Here is a 16,813-nt window from a genome sequence, read left to right as displayed (position 1 = left end):
GTAGAGGGAGGAAGAGACTACAAAAGGGCACAAGGAAACACTGGAGGCCACAGCAATGTTCAGTGTCTCAAAATGGTGCTTTTTATGGGAACATTCCATGACAATGGTCATTACATTATACAGTTTAAATATGTGCAATGTATTGTATAGAATGTTTGCTTCAATGAAGTAGAAAAGACACTGTTATTCTGTAGTCCACCCAATTAGATTCTCTGGCAGAATTCACTCATTTTTCTTTCAACAAATATTTATTGATCACTTCCTATTTTCCAGGCATTGTTCTAGATGCCAGGGCTACAGTAGTGGGCAGTTGGTGGGTGGGGTAAGTAGGGTAAGTAGGAAGAGGCAGGGAAAAAACAAAAGTTTTTTGCTTTATGGGAATATATTCTAATGAGGAGGGACAAAAAATCAAGTCAGAGGTGTCTGAAGAATTGAAGAAAAATAGAGCTGAGCCCACAAATAGGGAGTTTTAGGGATGACAATGTGGTTGCAATTTTAAATTGGGTGATAATTTAACAAATGTTAACTATAGATTGGCAATATAAATAGGAGAGTAAGACCCTTCTATCATCTAAATCCTTACATATGCAATATATTTTGTCATATTTCCTTTGAATCAATCATTCCTTTTATTTTGATTAGTAAGTTATCCTTCCAGTTTTTTGAATGCTAAGCAGTGATTAGCCAAGAAGTTTTTGGAATTGGTATCTCAATCCCCTTCTGGGTCTAGTTTCCCTAATGTACTGAGAAACCACATGTTCTCTGCAAAAAGCATTGAAAGAAAAACTGCACCTAGATGGTTCAGTAAAGTGGTCTTGCTTTGACGTCCCCTCTTGGCTAGAGGAAATATCCTTGGAAGTAATGGGAGGAGAAAGGGCCCAAGGTTGCTCAGAGTGGGAGTACTCATAATTCAACATTCTAACCAGCACTACTCTAAATCACTCTTGGTTCACTTTCTCATGAGAGTGAATGAGCTCATGATGTAACTTTCTCAGGGGCATCAATCAAACAGATGAAGTCTTCTCTTGTAATATTGCCTCTTTTAATTTTTATCCTTTTAGTAATGGACTGCCTTTTGTCTTTCTCAGAGAAATGGTCCAAAGCTATGATAATTGAAAAAGTCAGGAGAGATCCAAGATGGCTGATTACTAGCAGCACATAATTGTAGCTCCCAGTGAAAGTGCAGTGAACGAGAGGATGCCACACTTTCAGACAAATTTTTTTTGCTCACGGACCAGGAGATTCCCAGCGGAGGAGCCCCACGGGTCACCAGCATGACTCTTGTGGCTGGCACAGTGGTTTTGTCGGTGCCCCAGTGTGGCAGTTCTTGGTGCAGAGTAAATGGGACTGGGTCCCCTTTTGGTCAATGTTTGGAGCTCTGGGAAGGTAGAGTCGCCCATTCAGCTGATTGAAAAAGGGACTCAAGAAGGAGGCGAGACCAGAGATTCCTAGACAGAAAAGCACCACAAATATTAATGCCGCTCTTTTAGCCAGCACAGTGAGTTGCTCAGATTCTGGTGCTGGGAATCAACAAGTTGGACGTCCACTCAGAGACCTAATTAGGAAGTCAGTAATTACAAAGACGACAAGTGGATAAACTCACAATGATGGGAAGAAACCAGCCTAAAAAGGAAGAGAATACCCAAAATCAGAATGCCTCTCTCTCTACAGGGGATCACAGTTCCTCATCAACAAGGGAACAAGGCCTGATGGAGAACGAGTGTGTTCCAATAACAGAATTAGGCTTCAGAAGGTGGATAATAAGAAACTTCCGTGAGATAAAAGAACATGTTCTAGCCCAATGTAAAGAAACTAAGAACGTTGAAAAAAGGTTTGGTGAAATCCTAACGAGAATAGACAATCTAGAGAGGAATATAAGTGAATTAATAGAACTGAAGAATACAATACGAGAACTCCACGAAGTATGCACAGGTTTTAACAGTCGAATTGATCAAGCAGAAGAAAGGATATCAGAGGTCAAAGACCAACTTAATGAAATAAAACGAGAAGACAAGATTAGAGAAGAAAGATAAAAAGGAATGAGCAAAGTCTCCAAGAAATATGGGACTATGTGAAAAGACCTAGTTTACGTTTGATAGGAGTACCTGAATGTCTTGAAGAGAATGAATCCAAGTTGGAAAATATTCTTCAGGATATTATTCAGGAAAACTTTCCTAACCTAGTAAGGCAGGGCAATACTCAACTTCGGGTAATACAGAGAACACCACGAAGATATTCCTCAAGTAGAGCAACCCCAAGACACATAATCATTAGATTCACCAGGGTTGAAATAAAGGAGAAAATTCTAAGGGCAACTAGTGAGAAAGGTCAGGTTACCCATAAAGGGAAACCTATTAGACTCACAGCAGATCTCTCAGCAGAAACCTTACAAACTAGAAGAGAGTGGGGGTCAATATTCAATATCCTCAAAGAAAAGAATTTTCAACCCAGAATCTCATATCCTGCCAAACTAAGCTTCATAAATGAAGGAAAAATAAAATTTTTCATGAACAAGCAATCACTCAGAGATTTCATCACCACCAGGCCTGCTTTACAAGAGCTTCTGAAAGAAGCACTATACACAGAAAGGAACAACCAGTATCAGTCATCCCCAAAACTTACCAAAAGGTAAAGAGTATCTCCATAATGAAGAATCTATATCAACTAATGGGCAAAATAGCCAGCTAGCATTAAATGACAATATTAAACTCACAAATATCAATATTGATCCTAAACTTAAATGGATTAAATGCCCCAATCAAAGACACAGACAGGCAAATTGAATAAAAAGTTAAAACCCATCAGTACACTGTGTCCAGATCCATCTCATAAGCAAGGACATACAAAGACTCAAAACAAAGCGTTGGTGGAAGACTTACCAATCAAATGGAGAGCAAAAAAAAAAAAAAAAAACCCCACAAAAAAAACAAAAACAAAAACAAACAACAAACAACAAAAAAAAACCCCAGGAGTTGTAACTTTCATCTCTGACAAAATAGACTTTAATAGTAACAAAGACTAAAAGAAACAAAAAGGACACTACATAATGGTAAAAGGACCAATGCAACAACAGGAGTCAATGATCATAAATATATATGCACCCAATACAGGAACACCCAGATACATAAGACAAGTTCTTAATGACTTATAAAGAGACTTGGACTCCCGCACAATAATAGCGGGAGACTTTGACACCACATTGTTAATATTCAATGGATCAATGAGATAGAAAATTAACAGGGACATCTATGATTTGAACTCAGACCTGGAACAAGTAAACTCAGTGAATATTTATATAATTCTTCACCTGAGGTCCACAGAACATACATTTATCTCAGTATCACATTACACCTATTTTGAAAGTGACCACATAATTGGAAGTAAATCACTCTTCAGCATTTTTTTTATTTTTATTTTTTTTTTGATACGGAGTCTTGCTCTGTTGCCATGCTGGACTGCAGTGGCGCAATCTCGGCTTACTGCAACCTCTGCCTCCTGGGGTCAAGCGATTCTTCTGCCTCAGCCTCCCAAGCAGCTGGGACTACAGGCGCATGCCACCACACCCAGCTAATTTTTGTATTTTTAGTAGAGATGGGGTTTCATCACGGTAAGGATGGTCTTGATCTCTTGACCTCATGATCTGCCCACCTCTGCCTCCCAAAGTGCTGGGATTACAGGTGTGAGCCACCGTGCCCGGCCCACTCTTCAGCATTTGTATAGCATTTCACAGACTTAAATGAAATATTGATTGGCTGTTTGTTTGTTATTTTCTTCCCTTATTCCTTCCTGTCTCCACTGTTAAGCACAATTATCGGCATAAAAGAGGTTTTTGATACCTATTCTTAGATTGCATTCCAGCCTGGGCAATAGAGCAAGACTCCTGTTCCCTCTCACCCTTTCTTTTTCTCTTTCTTTCAAAAAAACAAAACAAAACAAAACAAAAATTGGGACATAACTCACATACCATAACATAAACACTTTTAAAGTGCATAATTCAGTAATTTGGGGTATGTTAAAAAGGTTGCAAAAAAAAAAAAAAAAGAACAAGAAAAAGTCAGATTACCATCACAAAGCATTGAGTACCTATAATACAGCTTCAGTTAAATCTTAGTGTATAGGCTTCCTCAGCTGTAATGCAAGTCCCCTAAGTGAGTTTCTAAGAGAACAGCCACACTCACACTATTATGGCTATTCTTTCCCCACAAGTAGCAATCCATATTAGAAATGAAATTCTCCTTGGCATGGAGAACTATGAATAATACAGCTTTAAAAAGAGAAGTTCTATTATTACAGTGAATGTCCAGCTGCTCTATTTTATTTTATTTTTCCTCAATATGGGGCATGCTATGACTTTTAAAACATCCCATAAAACCATTAAGAAAAACAGGTTCCCAATTACTTATCTTGAATTATTTAAGATGAATCCAGTGGACAAAAGATCCTGCCTGTGAGAAACAGCATTATTGTTACTGGGGAGTAAAGTTTAGAGAATGGTGCCAACCATTTATTTGCCTGCGGTGGGAGAGCTGTTTATCTTTAAATTAAAAACTCATCATTATCTTGGCAAAGCCGATCTAAGCAACATATGGAGGGAAATTCACTCTGGGAACAAGTCAGCCTTTGCAAATGAACACTGTAAAGGAAGCTGTATGGTTGTGGTCTAGAGTTGGCCTCAAATGCCAGTCTCACCAGTGTGTGACTAAGGTAGATACCACCACTTGCTCACCATTTTCTTATGGAGAAGAAATAGGTTATAATACGTGGAAGTGCTTATGTACCAGGGAATACTTCAACATGTTAATTCCTAAGTTTAATAAATGTTTCCTTCAAAATTATTTTAAAAATTCACTTGCAAAGCCTAGTTTACTTTGAGAAGTAAAACTCACTGTGCTAAGTCCAAATCACTTATTTCCTAGTTCTGAATGGAATCCATTGTTAATGTGATACAGCTTCATTGTTCATATTGATTTAATGTTCCCCACTCATCATACACCCAACTTCAGCACAGAAATAAAGTCTCTTTGAGTACAGGAAATAATTGATAAAAATGCATTTTTTTATTTGAAAAGTGTGCAGAAACAATCATTGAATACAATTCGTAACCAGAGTATTCAAACCCAGACACCATGACGTCATTGGATGCTATGATTTCTGAAGCCACTAGAACTTTGGTACAACAAAATAATGACCTAACAGTGTGCATCAGGAACCACAGTCTATTAATGGGAATATATAATAAAAAATCCATGTTTATAGTTTTAAGTTACATTCATAGCACTAGGCAAATCAGGTGTGTATAGGAGACAGACAAAATAATCAAACGTGCTTAGCCTAAAAATAAGGATAATATTACTTGAAGGAAAACTCTTGGGATACAATGAAGCACTTCAGTGTTATATTAGAACATTCTTTACATTTAACACACTAAATCAGGATAATTTTTTAAAAAAATATTTTCAGATACAATCAGTATCTCTTACAAGGCTATGGACACAGAAAAAGTCCTATTTGTATATGGAAGATTTTGACCAATTTGTAATATACTACCTAGAATGTCATTGGTTTCCTTGGAAGAAATACAAGATGACATACATATTTTGTCAATAATGAGATGTAATAAACATTTTCAATCAAATACAATGGCTTGAAGTTGCCTGCCCATTTGTAATTTCCAATACCTCTACTGTACAAAAATTAGTGTGTTTTCCCTGCTCTGATACCTTTTTTCACAAAAAGCAGTTTAAATTACAACTGCGGTTTTTTAAAATTAGATTTTAGTTTGTAAATAGTGTCTATTTACAAAATGGAACATAATTTACAAACCACTTTCTTACACATTTCTCCTTTGAGCCAGACATGAACCTGTGAGGCACATAGAAACACTTACAGGGTTTATAAGCCTTATGTGAGGATAAATCACTAAGATATTTCATGGTCTCCAAGTTGTTCTTTCTGGCCCCTTTCCTTTCTAAAATACTAGGTCTTTTCTCAAAGAGTATTTGAAAAATAAATCACCTGGGAAAAGAATAAAGATAAATATATGTTACTACTTTTCTGAGAACAGAAACCATTTTGATGTGCCAACAGACATAAAAACAGAAGCCACTGATTAAATAAGGAATTTATTAGGTTAAGGTCAGACATGCTTGCTCCTACAGAATTTGCTAATAATTCTGTAGATAAAGTCAGCTGAGGGATGTAAGCCATTACTTCCACAACCTGCTGAAAAGGAACGAGGGAACCCATTCAATGAAAAGATGATTTCTTTGTATATATTTTTTCTCAGAAGATGACAAAATAGTTCTACTATTTTGGTACTAATGTTTTTGCTTGTTTGTTAGTGATATTCTCTCTATATAGGAAATGAGAAAACATCTCAACCATAGATTGTTGATACAAGGAACTGCAGGAAAGCATCTTTGTGATAGTACTCCCTGAAAAATTAATCAAAGTGCTTTGAATTTATAATATTTTCATAAATATAATTTATGGACAAATTATATTTATATGCAGAAAACAAAATGTCTCCAAGTGTCCCAAATTTTTATGCTAATGAAGAAATTTTTTTTGTTCAGATTTTTTACTAATTTAGTTCTAAGAGCATAAACCTCTACTTGGTAGAAGAAAATACATATTTTCTATGAATCTGGTTACAAAAAAATTATCTGTTACTAGGTCTTTCTTTATTCAGACTCAAAATCGACCTTCAACGTATGACCTTCTCCAGGTTCTGCTGTATTTGAGAGAACAATTTAAATATCTTTTAACTCTAATTGTGTTTAAAATAGTTCTTGCTTGACAATATCATTGTAGTTGGGTCTCCACCCAGAAATTCAAGGCAATAAATTTGTAAAATTCTCTATATATCCAACCACAAATTGTATCAGTTCTACTTTATGAGACAAGTAGCTTTGTGGATTTATAAAGCATTGAAATGACACTCATCTCAGATAATAGTCTATATCCATTTTCATGTATAAGAACTCAGCACCTTTCCCAGAAATAAGCTGACATCACCTTGGTCAAAGATCAAGAAGAAAATATAGTTTATGGTGAATTCTCAGACAACTTTTGCAAATAGAGGCAGCATCTTGGCATCTTAAAAAATGATAAAGCTTTCTCTAAAATATTCAAATACACTAGAGTGCTTTTAATGTCTTAAAGCTTGGTAGTAGAGCGGCAAAGACAACTATTCTATCACTTTGGCAAATACCAGCTCTCAGATCTTCTTTATAAACAGTTGTTATATATCTTAGGAAGCCAAAGACTTGGAATATTATTTCTTTATAATTAAGTGTTATAGATCCCAAATCCTTTATGAATGAGGATTTTTCTCTCAAATGTTTGGTGTAATACATAAGAAGGAAAGAATAATGTGCCTTTTTTTAAGTGAAGAGAGATGCAGAACAAAGAACAACCTGTTTCATGAACACAAGGTTATATACTATGCTTAACTAACCACTGCACCGACAATATTGCTTCTCTTTCTAACTGCTGCACTCACTCCACTGGTGAAGAGATATACGGGCTTCATCAAATTTGTTGATTCCCAGTGTACTTAATTTACAGCTTAAAGAATGTCATATTGTGACTATTAAATTATTTTTAATGTAGTCATGTCAAGCTTCTCTTTCTTACAAAGGGGATAAGAAAGGGCTGATTAAAACTCTTGCCTGTACAGGTTGGCAAAGAACAATTTATAATAGAAGCATGACAAAGACACCTATTTGGTTAAAAATAACAGATAAAATATTTACTTTAGAAATTGCTGGTTTGAATATTTTGCACGGTGATAGCTGATAATATGAAAATGACAGCAAATTGGATAAAGTGGTAATTTGCAAGAGTTTTGTTTGTTTTGAGACAGAGTCTCACTCTGTCACCCAGGCTGGAGTCCAGTGGTGAGATCTCAGCTCACTGCAACCTCTGCCTCCTGGGTTCAAGTAATTCTCCTGCCTCAGTCTCCCAAGTAGCTGGGATTACAGGTGCCCACTACCACACCTGGTTAATTTTTGTATTTTTAGTAGATACAGAATTTCACCATGTTGGCCAGGCTGATGTCGAACTCCTGAACTCAAGTGATCCACCCACCTTAGCCTCCCAAAATGCTGGCATTACAGGCATGAGCCATCGTGCCTGGCCAAGAGTTTTAAAACTCTTACGGAGAGACCCACAGGCTCAACTCTTGGGATTTAGTAGTTTCTCTGTCAACCCTTGACGTCTTGTCATCATCAGACCAAGACAAATATGTTCTCTGGACTATTTCTGATACATTTTTTCAAAGGATCTTTCTTTTTCTACCCTAAAAGGTAAGTTTGTACCTAATCACAGCGAAGAGTCTCAGGTGTGCCAACTCCATAAGAAGTAAGCAAGGAGACCAAGAGAAGGTGGTTATGCTCCCCAGATTCGAATAAAGTCTTTGCATTTCTTGCTGAAAATATCAGAAGATCTTTAGCTGTGGTAGTGTCTCTGTGAGGGCTTCCTATGATATAACATTATAGAAAATGAGCTATGTATGTGGTTGGGAACAAATTTGGTCACAGATGTATCTGAGGCACTGAGTTAGGGCAAAGTAAACATCAAACCAGTGTAAATACTCCAGAAATGATTTCTATATCAGAAAGGAGTTTCATGTACATTTTGAACATTTCTCCTAAATACAATATGTTTTACTAAAGCATTGGGAGATACTTAAAAACAGGATATATGTTGGCTATAAATACATGCTATTATGGGGTAAAGGGCATACAGAAATCTTTAAAGTAGTCTGTATACTTTATGGCACCAGATCAATTTGAAATTGTAAAATGAATTATACAATACTATCAATCATGAAATAATGAGAATGAATTTCTAATAATTGTTACATAAAATATGGGGTCAGATGTCAAATTTTATGGAGAAAATTTTTTAGATCAAACATTTATTTATAAATAGAATATTTTAAATCAGTTTGTCACTTTTCATTCCTCTTGAAATTATCCACTAATTGTTATTTTTATAGAAATATTTCCATAAGTATGGGCATCATCAGCCTCTGCTTCACGCTACAGCTATCAAATAATGATCTTAAAACAGACCCTGAAAAAAACACTCATTAAATAACTGACAATGACAGAATCTTAGCGTAAGTAAATCAATCATGTAACTGAAAATGAATAGAAACAAAAAGACATATCAAAATAGAATACTTTCGGGGTTTTATAAAGGCTTCACATTCCCTATTAAGGAATTGCAGGGGACATTACATTTTAAATCCAAAGAAGTAATTGATAATAATGACCACAGAAGTTCGGCAAATTTTGCCACAGCAATGGCAATATCACTTGTTTCTGCTCACTTTCCTTCCAGAAGAAACATCTTAAATGTTAGTTTTCTATCTTCATGGCACAGGCATTGAGATAACGAAGAGCATCTCAGAGGAAACACCATGAGAGGGAATACCCAACCACGATCCGTCTTAGGACCTGCCATGACGCTGCAGAAATCAGAGGAGCTGGGCAGTTAATGCTGAGAATTTCATTGGGGGTTAATAGCATAAAAGCTTCCAAATTATTCATATTTGGATTCATGGCACATTTATGTGTCTAGTCCATCCTAAGAACCTTATAAAGAGACATTTCCTTGGACCTGTGTTTCTGAAACTGATTCAATACCAGATAGAAGTTGGTAGAGGGAACTTAAATGACGGATTGGGAGTTTTAGAGTCTTCAATGTGTGTAACAAAAAAATATGTACAGAGTATGAAAAAAAAGGTTTGATTGGAAAAAAATTATAGGATGAGGAAACAGCCTGTCAAAAAATCATATGCTCATAATAAAAAAAATGAAAATACATTGTCTCTGTTATTGGTAAAATTGACTGAAATAAATAATATTTGATAGAAATGGCTTGTATTTATCAGAAACTAAGATAAAAAATTAATATAATGTTAGATTAGGCACAAGGACAGACTAGGCCGATGAAAAACAACTTTGTTATTATTTCTTAGAAAGAAAAGGCAGCTTTACATTAAAAAATACTGACCAATTTTTTGGTGAGATAAGATATAGGTCCTTCCTCACCCAAACCCCCAAATACGGCTCAACTATAGGTGTTTTGCCTTTGGCAAAATAAAATCATATTATGATACAGAATGAGGTATTATCATTTTTTATGTGATTAATGACATGAAAATGCAGAGTGACCACAGAATTGATCCATCATTGTTCCAAAGTTACTGATCAACAAAAATAGCACACCTGCATTTCTGCAATTGGTTGAAAGCCAGGAATGGGTGGGGTTTGGAGGGAAGAAATGTGATTTAGAGTTTCTAGTGCTTTTTTAAACTACAAGGAAACCTGAAATAATTGTCACTTTTTGCTTCATATCACCAGCATATTTCATCTAAAAAAATTCAGGGCTAGTTTTCCTTGACTGCATTTTAAAAGAGATTTAATAAACCATAACTGTTAATTTCTCCTTGTGACTATTTTATCAACATGTGCTAAGAAAACATGAAATGTGAAGCTGAACACCAAATTGATTTCTAAACTTTTGTTTAAAATGGAAACCTCTGGAGTTCTCTTAATCCCAACTGATAATGTCAGCTCCTAATTGGCGTGAGTGAAATTTGGCTAAGTAACCCTTCCAGACATCTTTAACAGATACAATTAATTTCAGCTGTACAAATGCCAACCTCTCATACTTTCATTTTTTTCCCAGGGTATTTGTCTTGTACTTTGTCATTTACAGTCCTGTTCTTGTCGACATGCTATTTATTAAGAATATAAAGATGGCATTATGACACTATCTCCTGCATTTTAGCAGAAGTGTGACATTTACCTATTTGTAACCTTATCAGTAATTTAGTCATTCTAGTACAGCTTTTTGGGTATACATAGTAATGTCATTCATAATGCGCCAAATAGAATTCTTCATTGTGTATCCATTTTTAGCTAGTACATTTTCCCCAATGCAAACTAAAATTATCCATCTGATTCAATACAATAAGTAAATCCAATCTTTTGAAATTCTTCTTCCTGTGTTCTCCCTTTAGTAGCCCACCCTTTTCTTCAATGTGATAGGTAACTTGTTCTCATTTAAAACTCACTGATGGTTCTTTTATATTGTCTTATATACTCATTTTCTCTATAACAAAAATAAATTGAATATCCATGATAATGAAACCACATTGGGAAATCTTTCATCTTGTCTGAAAGGGCCTCAGGGATAACTAGTCAATTCTTTTCAACACTGTTGACTATTCTGGTTTCTTAAAGTAGATTTTTTGGCAGAAAAAAGAAAGACATGACATTGTGTATAGTTTACTCAACAACAATTGCGTGGTTTGTCATTGTTTTTAAAGGTCATATTTGGGTGGGGTTCTTGACAATCAGTTTCTATGTGGAGTCTAGCAGGCACATTTCTTCTCTGGTGGCTTTTCCCCATCCAGCTTTCCAGAACTTCCACCATTGACAGCATCGGGGATTTGTGTCTTCTCCACACACTGGTCCATTCGCTTCATGATTAAGTCCAAAAGGGTTTCTACAGCTTTCTCCACATTCTGTCCAGTTGCTGCACTTGTTTCAAAATATGGTATGCTAGCACAGAAGGGTGGCAAATATTTTTTGAGAGGAAGAAATCAGAACAGATACAGCAAGATGTACAAGTGAGTCATACATGCAAAAATGGCTGGCTGAGAGATTGTGAAAAAATTATGTTTTTGCTGGCTAAGTTGGAAAGCATCCTTGTTTTTTCCTTCAGTGAGTAAAAATTGGTGAGCTGCTTTTTAGTGTGGTTATAACCAGTTTTATGGGCAAGGAAATTGATACAAGAGGTAGTCAGGAAGTTGAAGCCAAAGCATTATCACTGTTTAAAAAAATTAGGAAGAGAAAAATACCCCATGATCAATAAAACTACCAATCAACATTACTATTAAAATACTGCTTCCCTTCCACTCAATTATCTGGAAATCTGCTTTTGAAGACAGGCATGCATTGGCCAGGTACAGTGACTCATGCCTGTAATCCCAGCACTTTGGGAGGTCGAGGCGGGGGGATCATGAGGTCAGGAGATCGAGACCATCCTGGCCATGGTGAAACCCCATCTCTACTAAAATACAAAAAATTAGCCGGGTGTGATGGCATGCACCTGTAGTCCTAGCTACTCAGGAGACTGAGGCAAGGGAATCACTTGAATCTGGGAGATGGAGGTTGCAGTGAGCTGAGATCATGCCACTGCACTCCAGCCTGGTGAAAGAGCAAGACTGTCTCAAAAAAAAAAAAAAAAAAAAAAGAAGGAAAGAAAGAAAATAGACATGCATTGAATAAGGCTATTCGTGTGAATACAGTCAATATTTATTCAGAATTAAAAGTTTCAAGAAGACTTGTAAATTGTACAGCTCTTAGGGAGAATTCTTCCATAAAAAAATTGTCAGGCATGATAAAACTACTTTAAATTTGAAAAATAATGACAGAGTCTGCCTCGGAAGTCAATTTACAATTACACGGGGTGTTGTTTCTGTTGTTGTTTTTTTGTTTTTTTGTTTTTTTGTAAGCTGCCACTCAAGCTCAGCTGGGATAAAGACTACATTTTCATGTCCATGTCAGGGATTATTTCTTAGAGTTTTATGTCTATTGATTAAGAGGCAGAAGAATAGAGTGTTGAAGAGCATGAGCTTCGATCTCAGACTGCCTGGATTGAGTTGAAGCTCTGCCTCTTACTAACTGTGTGGGGTGGCCTTCCATTAGTTTCTTTAATCTCTCTGTGACTCAATTCTTATATATAAAATGGGATAACTCTAGTTATCTCCCACACATGGTTTTGAGGGGTCAAAATGAGTTAGTGTCTAGGAACTGTTGCCAGCGCATTGTAGGTATACAGTAAACGTTAGGTGCTGTTATTATTAAGTAATTCATTAATACATCACATCTATCTCTTTGAAAGATCTTTTTAATCCATGTGCAGTTCTTGGTTATGGGAATTTCTTCTAATATCATTCGCATGTCCCTGCTCCATGTGTTGAACAGAAGTGTGCAAAGTCACATGCTGTCTCCATGTAACGGACTCACCTGTATTTGTCAGCCAGTTCCCGAGCTTGCCGTTCATTGACTTCCCTCTGGTCTGGTAGATCTGCTTTGTTGCCAATTAACACTATATCTGGGTTTTCACAATAAGCATTTGCTTGCAGTTGGCCTGAAAAGAAAGCAGACGGAACCAGCAAGTAATTGATAAATAAGTAATGTCAGATGATTTGCTCTTATTCCAGATTCCTGATCTAATGTTCATCTCCAGTTTGGTTGCTTACTAGTTATATTAGCCAAGTTACTTCCTCTTACCAGTCACAGGGTGCTCATCTATAAAATGGAGATAATACCTTACAAGTTGCAGATTATGGAAAGAACTAAAAATATATATAAAGCACCTATATCAATACCCAACATTTAGTAAATGTTAGGTGCTTTTATTATTGAGTAATTCACTAAAACATCACATGCATTCATCTGGAAGATCTTTTTAATCCATGTGCTGTTCTTAAGGGGATTTCTTCTAATAATGTATATCAAATTGCCAGCACATAGTAAGTATTCAGTAAATATGGAATACATCTGGGGAAATGTCCTTTGAAGTGGCCATCACTGCGTCACACCATTTGTTCCTCAAATACAGATGGAGATAAATAGAACATGATTTTTAAGTGAACAAATTTTCTTTATCCTTTAGGAAGTTGCTATATTTCCCTTCCCTAATGTCCAAAGTGATGATCTATAGTGTGGAACATACTTGAATCACTACAAATTCATGTAGAAACAGTTTTAAGACAAGTAACTTGTTTTTCTCTTTTCCACAAAAAACACTATGTGTGTGGGGGGTGGTAAGGAGACAGAGAGAGAGGGAGAGGAGGGAGAGAGGAAGGAAGGAAGGAAGGAAGGAAGGAAGGAAGGAAGGAGGGAGGGAGGGAGGGAGGGAGGGAGGGAGGGAGGGAGGGAGGGAGGAAGGGAAAGAAGAATGGAGAGAGGGAGGGAAAGAGGAATGGAGGGAGGGAGGGAGGGAGGAAAGAAGGAAGAAAGGGAAGAAGGGAAGGATGGAGGGAGGAAGAAAAGAAGGAGGGAAGGAAGGAAAGGAACTCAGGGAGAAAGGAAGGAAGGGACGAATGGGGAGGGGAAGGCAGAGCAGGGAAGGAAGGTGAGGGTGAGAAAAAAAAAGAAAAAAATGTAAGAAACCTGTCAAGCTGTGTTTTTTGAGGTTACAGAGGCTACTTAAATGCTATCATAAAGCATGTTTTGTGCTACCTTGCTGAGACTAGAGGAAGAAGACAAAGGCTTACCCTGTAAGACCAATTACTTGGGTGTTAAAATATTCAAGTGTTATTAGGCATGACAATTAATTATTTTAAATCCCGGAAATGTCCTTCTGGAGACATTTAAAAACAAGGGAGACTCTCATCTGCCTTGAAAAAGGATAAACAAACCATTCTCTGAAAGAATTTAATAAGCTTATTATCTCCTTGTCTTCAGAATCTAATGCTACCACCAAAATTTGGGTAAGGAAATACAGTATTAAGTGGAAATAAAGGACAGATCCTGAGATAAACATATATTTGGAGAGGCAATTACAAAAATCAGGATTTGCTTCCCCATAGGTTACAACAATTTTGAAACCACGCTGAGAGTGGTTCTATATAATTATTATATATAATCATGAAATATATACAAAATAAATTATTAATTTTACATAATATGTAGTGATAAGAAATATATTTATTTTGAGCACTTGCTCTGTGCCAGGCACTCATCCAGGTATGGCATATTACACTGAAAAAAAAAATGGAAACATCTGCACTTTCATAAGTGCTTACATTCTAGTGGAAGAAAGTGTCAAAAACACAAGTAAACCAAAAACACATCACATCATGTCAGGTGATGGCTGGGACTGAACAAACTCTAAAGCATGTTGAGGGGATACAGAGTGATGAGTACTATTTCAGATGGGGTAGTCAGTCAAGAGATAAACAAGGCTTGGTAAAACTTGAAGGGGGTGTAGAAATGATATGGTTTGGATCTGTGCCTCACATTGAAACGTAATCCCCATTGTTGGAAGCGGGAACTAGTGAGAGGTGATTGGATCCTGGGGGAGGATTTCTCATGAATGGTCTAGCACCATCCCCTGGTGCTGTTCTTGTGATAGTGAGTTCTCATGAGATCTGGTTATTTGGAAGTGTGTGGCACATCCCCCTTTGCTCATGCTGCTTCTGCCATGTCAGATGCACCTTCTCCTCCTTCACCTTCCACCATGATTGTAAGTTTCCTGAGGCCTCCCAGAACCCAAGCAGATGCCAGCAACATGCTTCCCATATGGCCTGCAGAACTGTGAGACAATTAAACTTCTTTTCTTTATAAATGACCCAGTCTCGGTTTTTCTCTACAGCATTGAAAGAATGAATGCAGCAAGTAAACCAAAAAAAAATGTAACACAGTATCAGGTGATGGCCATGACCTATAAAGTGTGTTGAGGGGATACAGAGTGATAAGTACTATTTTAGATGGGGTTGTCAGTCCAGAGATAAATAAGATTTGGTCAGAACTTGAAGGGAATGAAGAAACTAGCACTAGGCTGTAAATGGGAGAAGAGAAAACAAAGGGGAATGGCAATTTTTCATATTGGGAATAACATGGGAGCCAGCTGGGCTGAAGGCTAGTGAGTTGGGCCCGAATAACAGGAATTAGAGAGGAAGCCCAGATAACACGGTGACCTTGTCGGTAGGTGAAGGACTCTAGATTTTATTCTGGGTAAGATGGAAAGTTACAGAAGGACTTTGGGCAGGAGAATAACAAGTTCTAGTTTTTAAAAAATACCTCTCTAACTACAGATGGCCCAGACAAATCTGGAAATCACAAGAGCAGCCCCATAGGACGACTCGTCTGTCCTGCTATTAGTGTATCCTGCTAAGATCAAAATTCTTACTTGTAATAAAAAATACAAATGAAATATGCCCCTTATTGCTACATCAAGTAAAACGTAAAGGAAAATTCTAATACTTCTTTCCTGTGTTGATGTATGTCAATATGACTTTAGTAATTGATTAGGGAACACTTCAATTTTTATTATAACTAAGTTTTTATTATATCAAAGGCTGGAGATTCATCTTTACATGGTTTCCTTATATTTGAAGCTTTTTTGAAAAGTAAAATGCCCAAAGGGAGCTGACTGACTGACACACTGTGCCTCCCCTTATCATCAGGCAACTGGTCCGTTCTGGTTTCACACCTAATTAACCCATCAGCACTTAACATGCCTTAGGTGTCAGTGTCCCCTCTCAGAAAACACTGCTGGTTTTCCTTGTGATCTCTCCAGGTCAAATATAGTAGCTCACTTAGTTTTAAGAAGTCCTTCAAGATTTATTGGAAAAGTGGAATTAATGGTCTTTAAATGACAATAATAAAGATCATAAATACAGGTGGTGATAAAGCAAGGTAGACTTCCTCTAAAAATAACAAAGGAAAATACAGTTTCAAACTGCCTTTGGTGGTACACATAAAGGCCACCACTTTGAAGGTGACACAGGCAACACTCAACTCATGACTTTGAAAATTAATCTGTGGTACCCAATCTGGTTGCATCTTGTGAGACCAACAAGCACCCAGGGCAGTTGGGTCCCAACACGGCCAATGTGCATTTCTCAGTCTCACTTACTCATCCAGTTTCTGACATTTAAGAAGCTCTGTTGACTGGTGAGGTCAAACATTAATAAGAAGCCCATGGCGTCTCTGAAAAATGCAGTGGTGAGACTCCGGAACCTGCCGAGGAAACACAGTGGGAAGTTCTGAAAGTT

General features: G+C 36.9%; 2 protein-coding genes across 13 annotated transcripts in view; one reads left to right on the top strand and one right to left on the bottom strand.

Annotated features, from left to right (window-relative positions):
- Positions 1-9,834, top strand: part of CCDC68 (coiled-coil domain containing 68) — a 67,196-nt gene extending 57,362 nt beyond the window's left edge. Inside the window, exon 14 of the mRNA XM_008979851.5 lies at positions 9,394-9,834. The gene's annotated coding sequence lies outside the window, so the exon portion shown is untranslated. The remainder of the gene's footprint in view (positions 1-9,393) is intronic.
- The window catches only part of RAB27B (RAB27B, member RAS oncogene family), a 308,125-nt gene continuing 296,347 nt past the window's right edge, over positions 5,036-16,813 (bottom strand). For all 12 annotated transcript variants that reach the window (XM_078348194.1, XM_054244230.2, XM_078348196.1 and 9 more), the window contains 3 exons: positions 16,675-16,778; positions 13,053-13,176; positions 5,036-11,582 (listed from right to left, as the gene is read on the bottom strand). In XM_078348194.1, coding sequence (XP_078204320.1) covers positions 11,393-11,582; positions 13,053-13,176; positions 16,675-16,778 — 418 coding nt within the window. In that variant the 3' untranslated portion in view covers positions 5,036-11,392. The remainder of the gene's footprint in view (positions 11,583-13,052; positions 13,177-16,674; positions 16,779-16,813) is intronic.

The sequence above is a fragment of the Callithrix jacchus genome, chromosome 13 (genome assembly GCF_049354715.1).
Source record: "Callithrix jacchus isolate 240 chromosome 13, calJac240_pri, whole genome shotgun sequence".
NCBI lineage: Eukaryota > Metazoa > Chordata > Mammalia > Primates > Cebidae > Callithrix > Callithrix jacchus.
The sequence above is the reverse complement of the archived record's forward strand: the minus strand, read 5'-3'. Positions and strand labels throughout refer to the sequence as shown.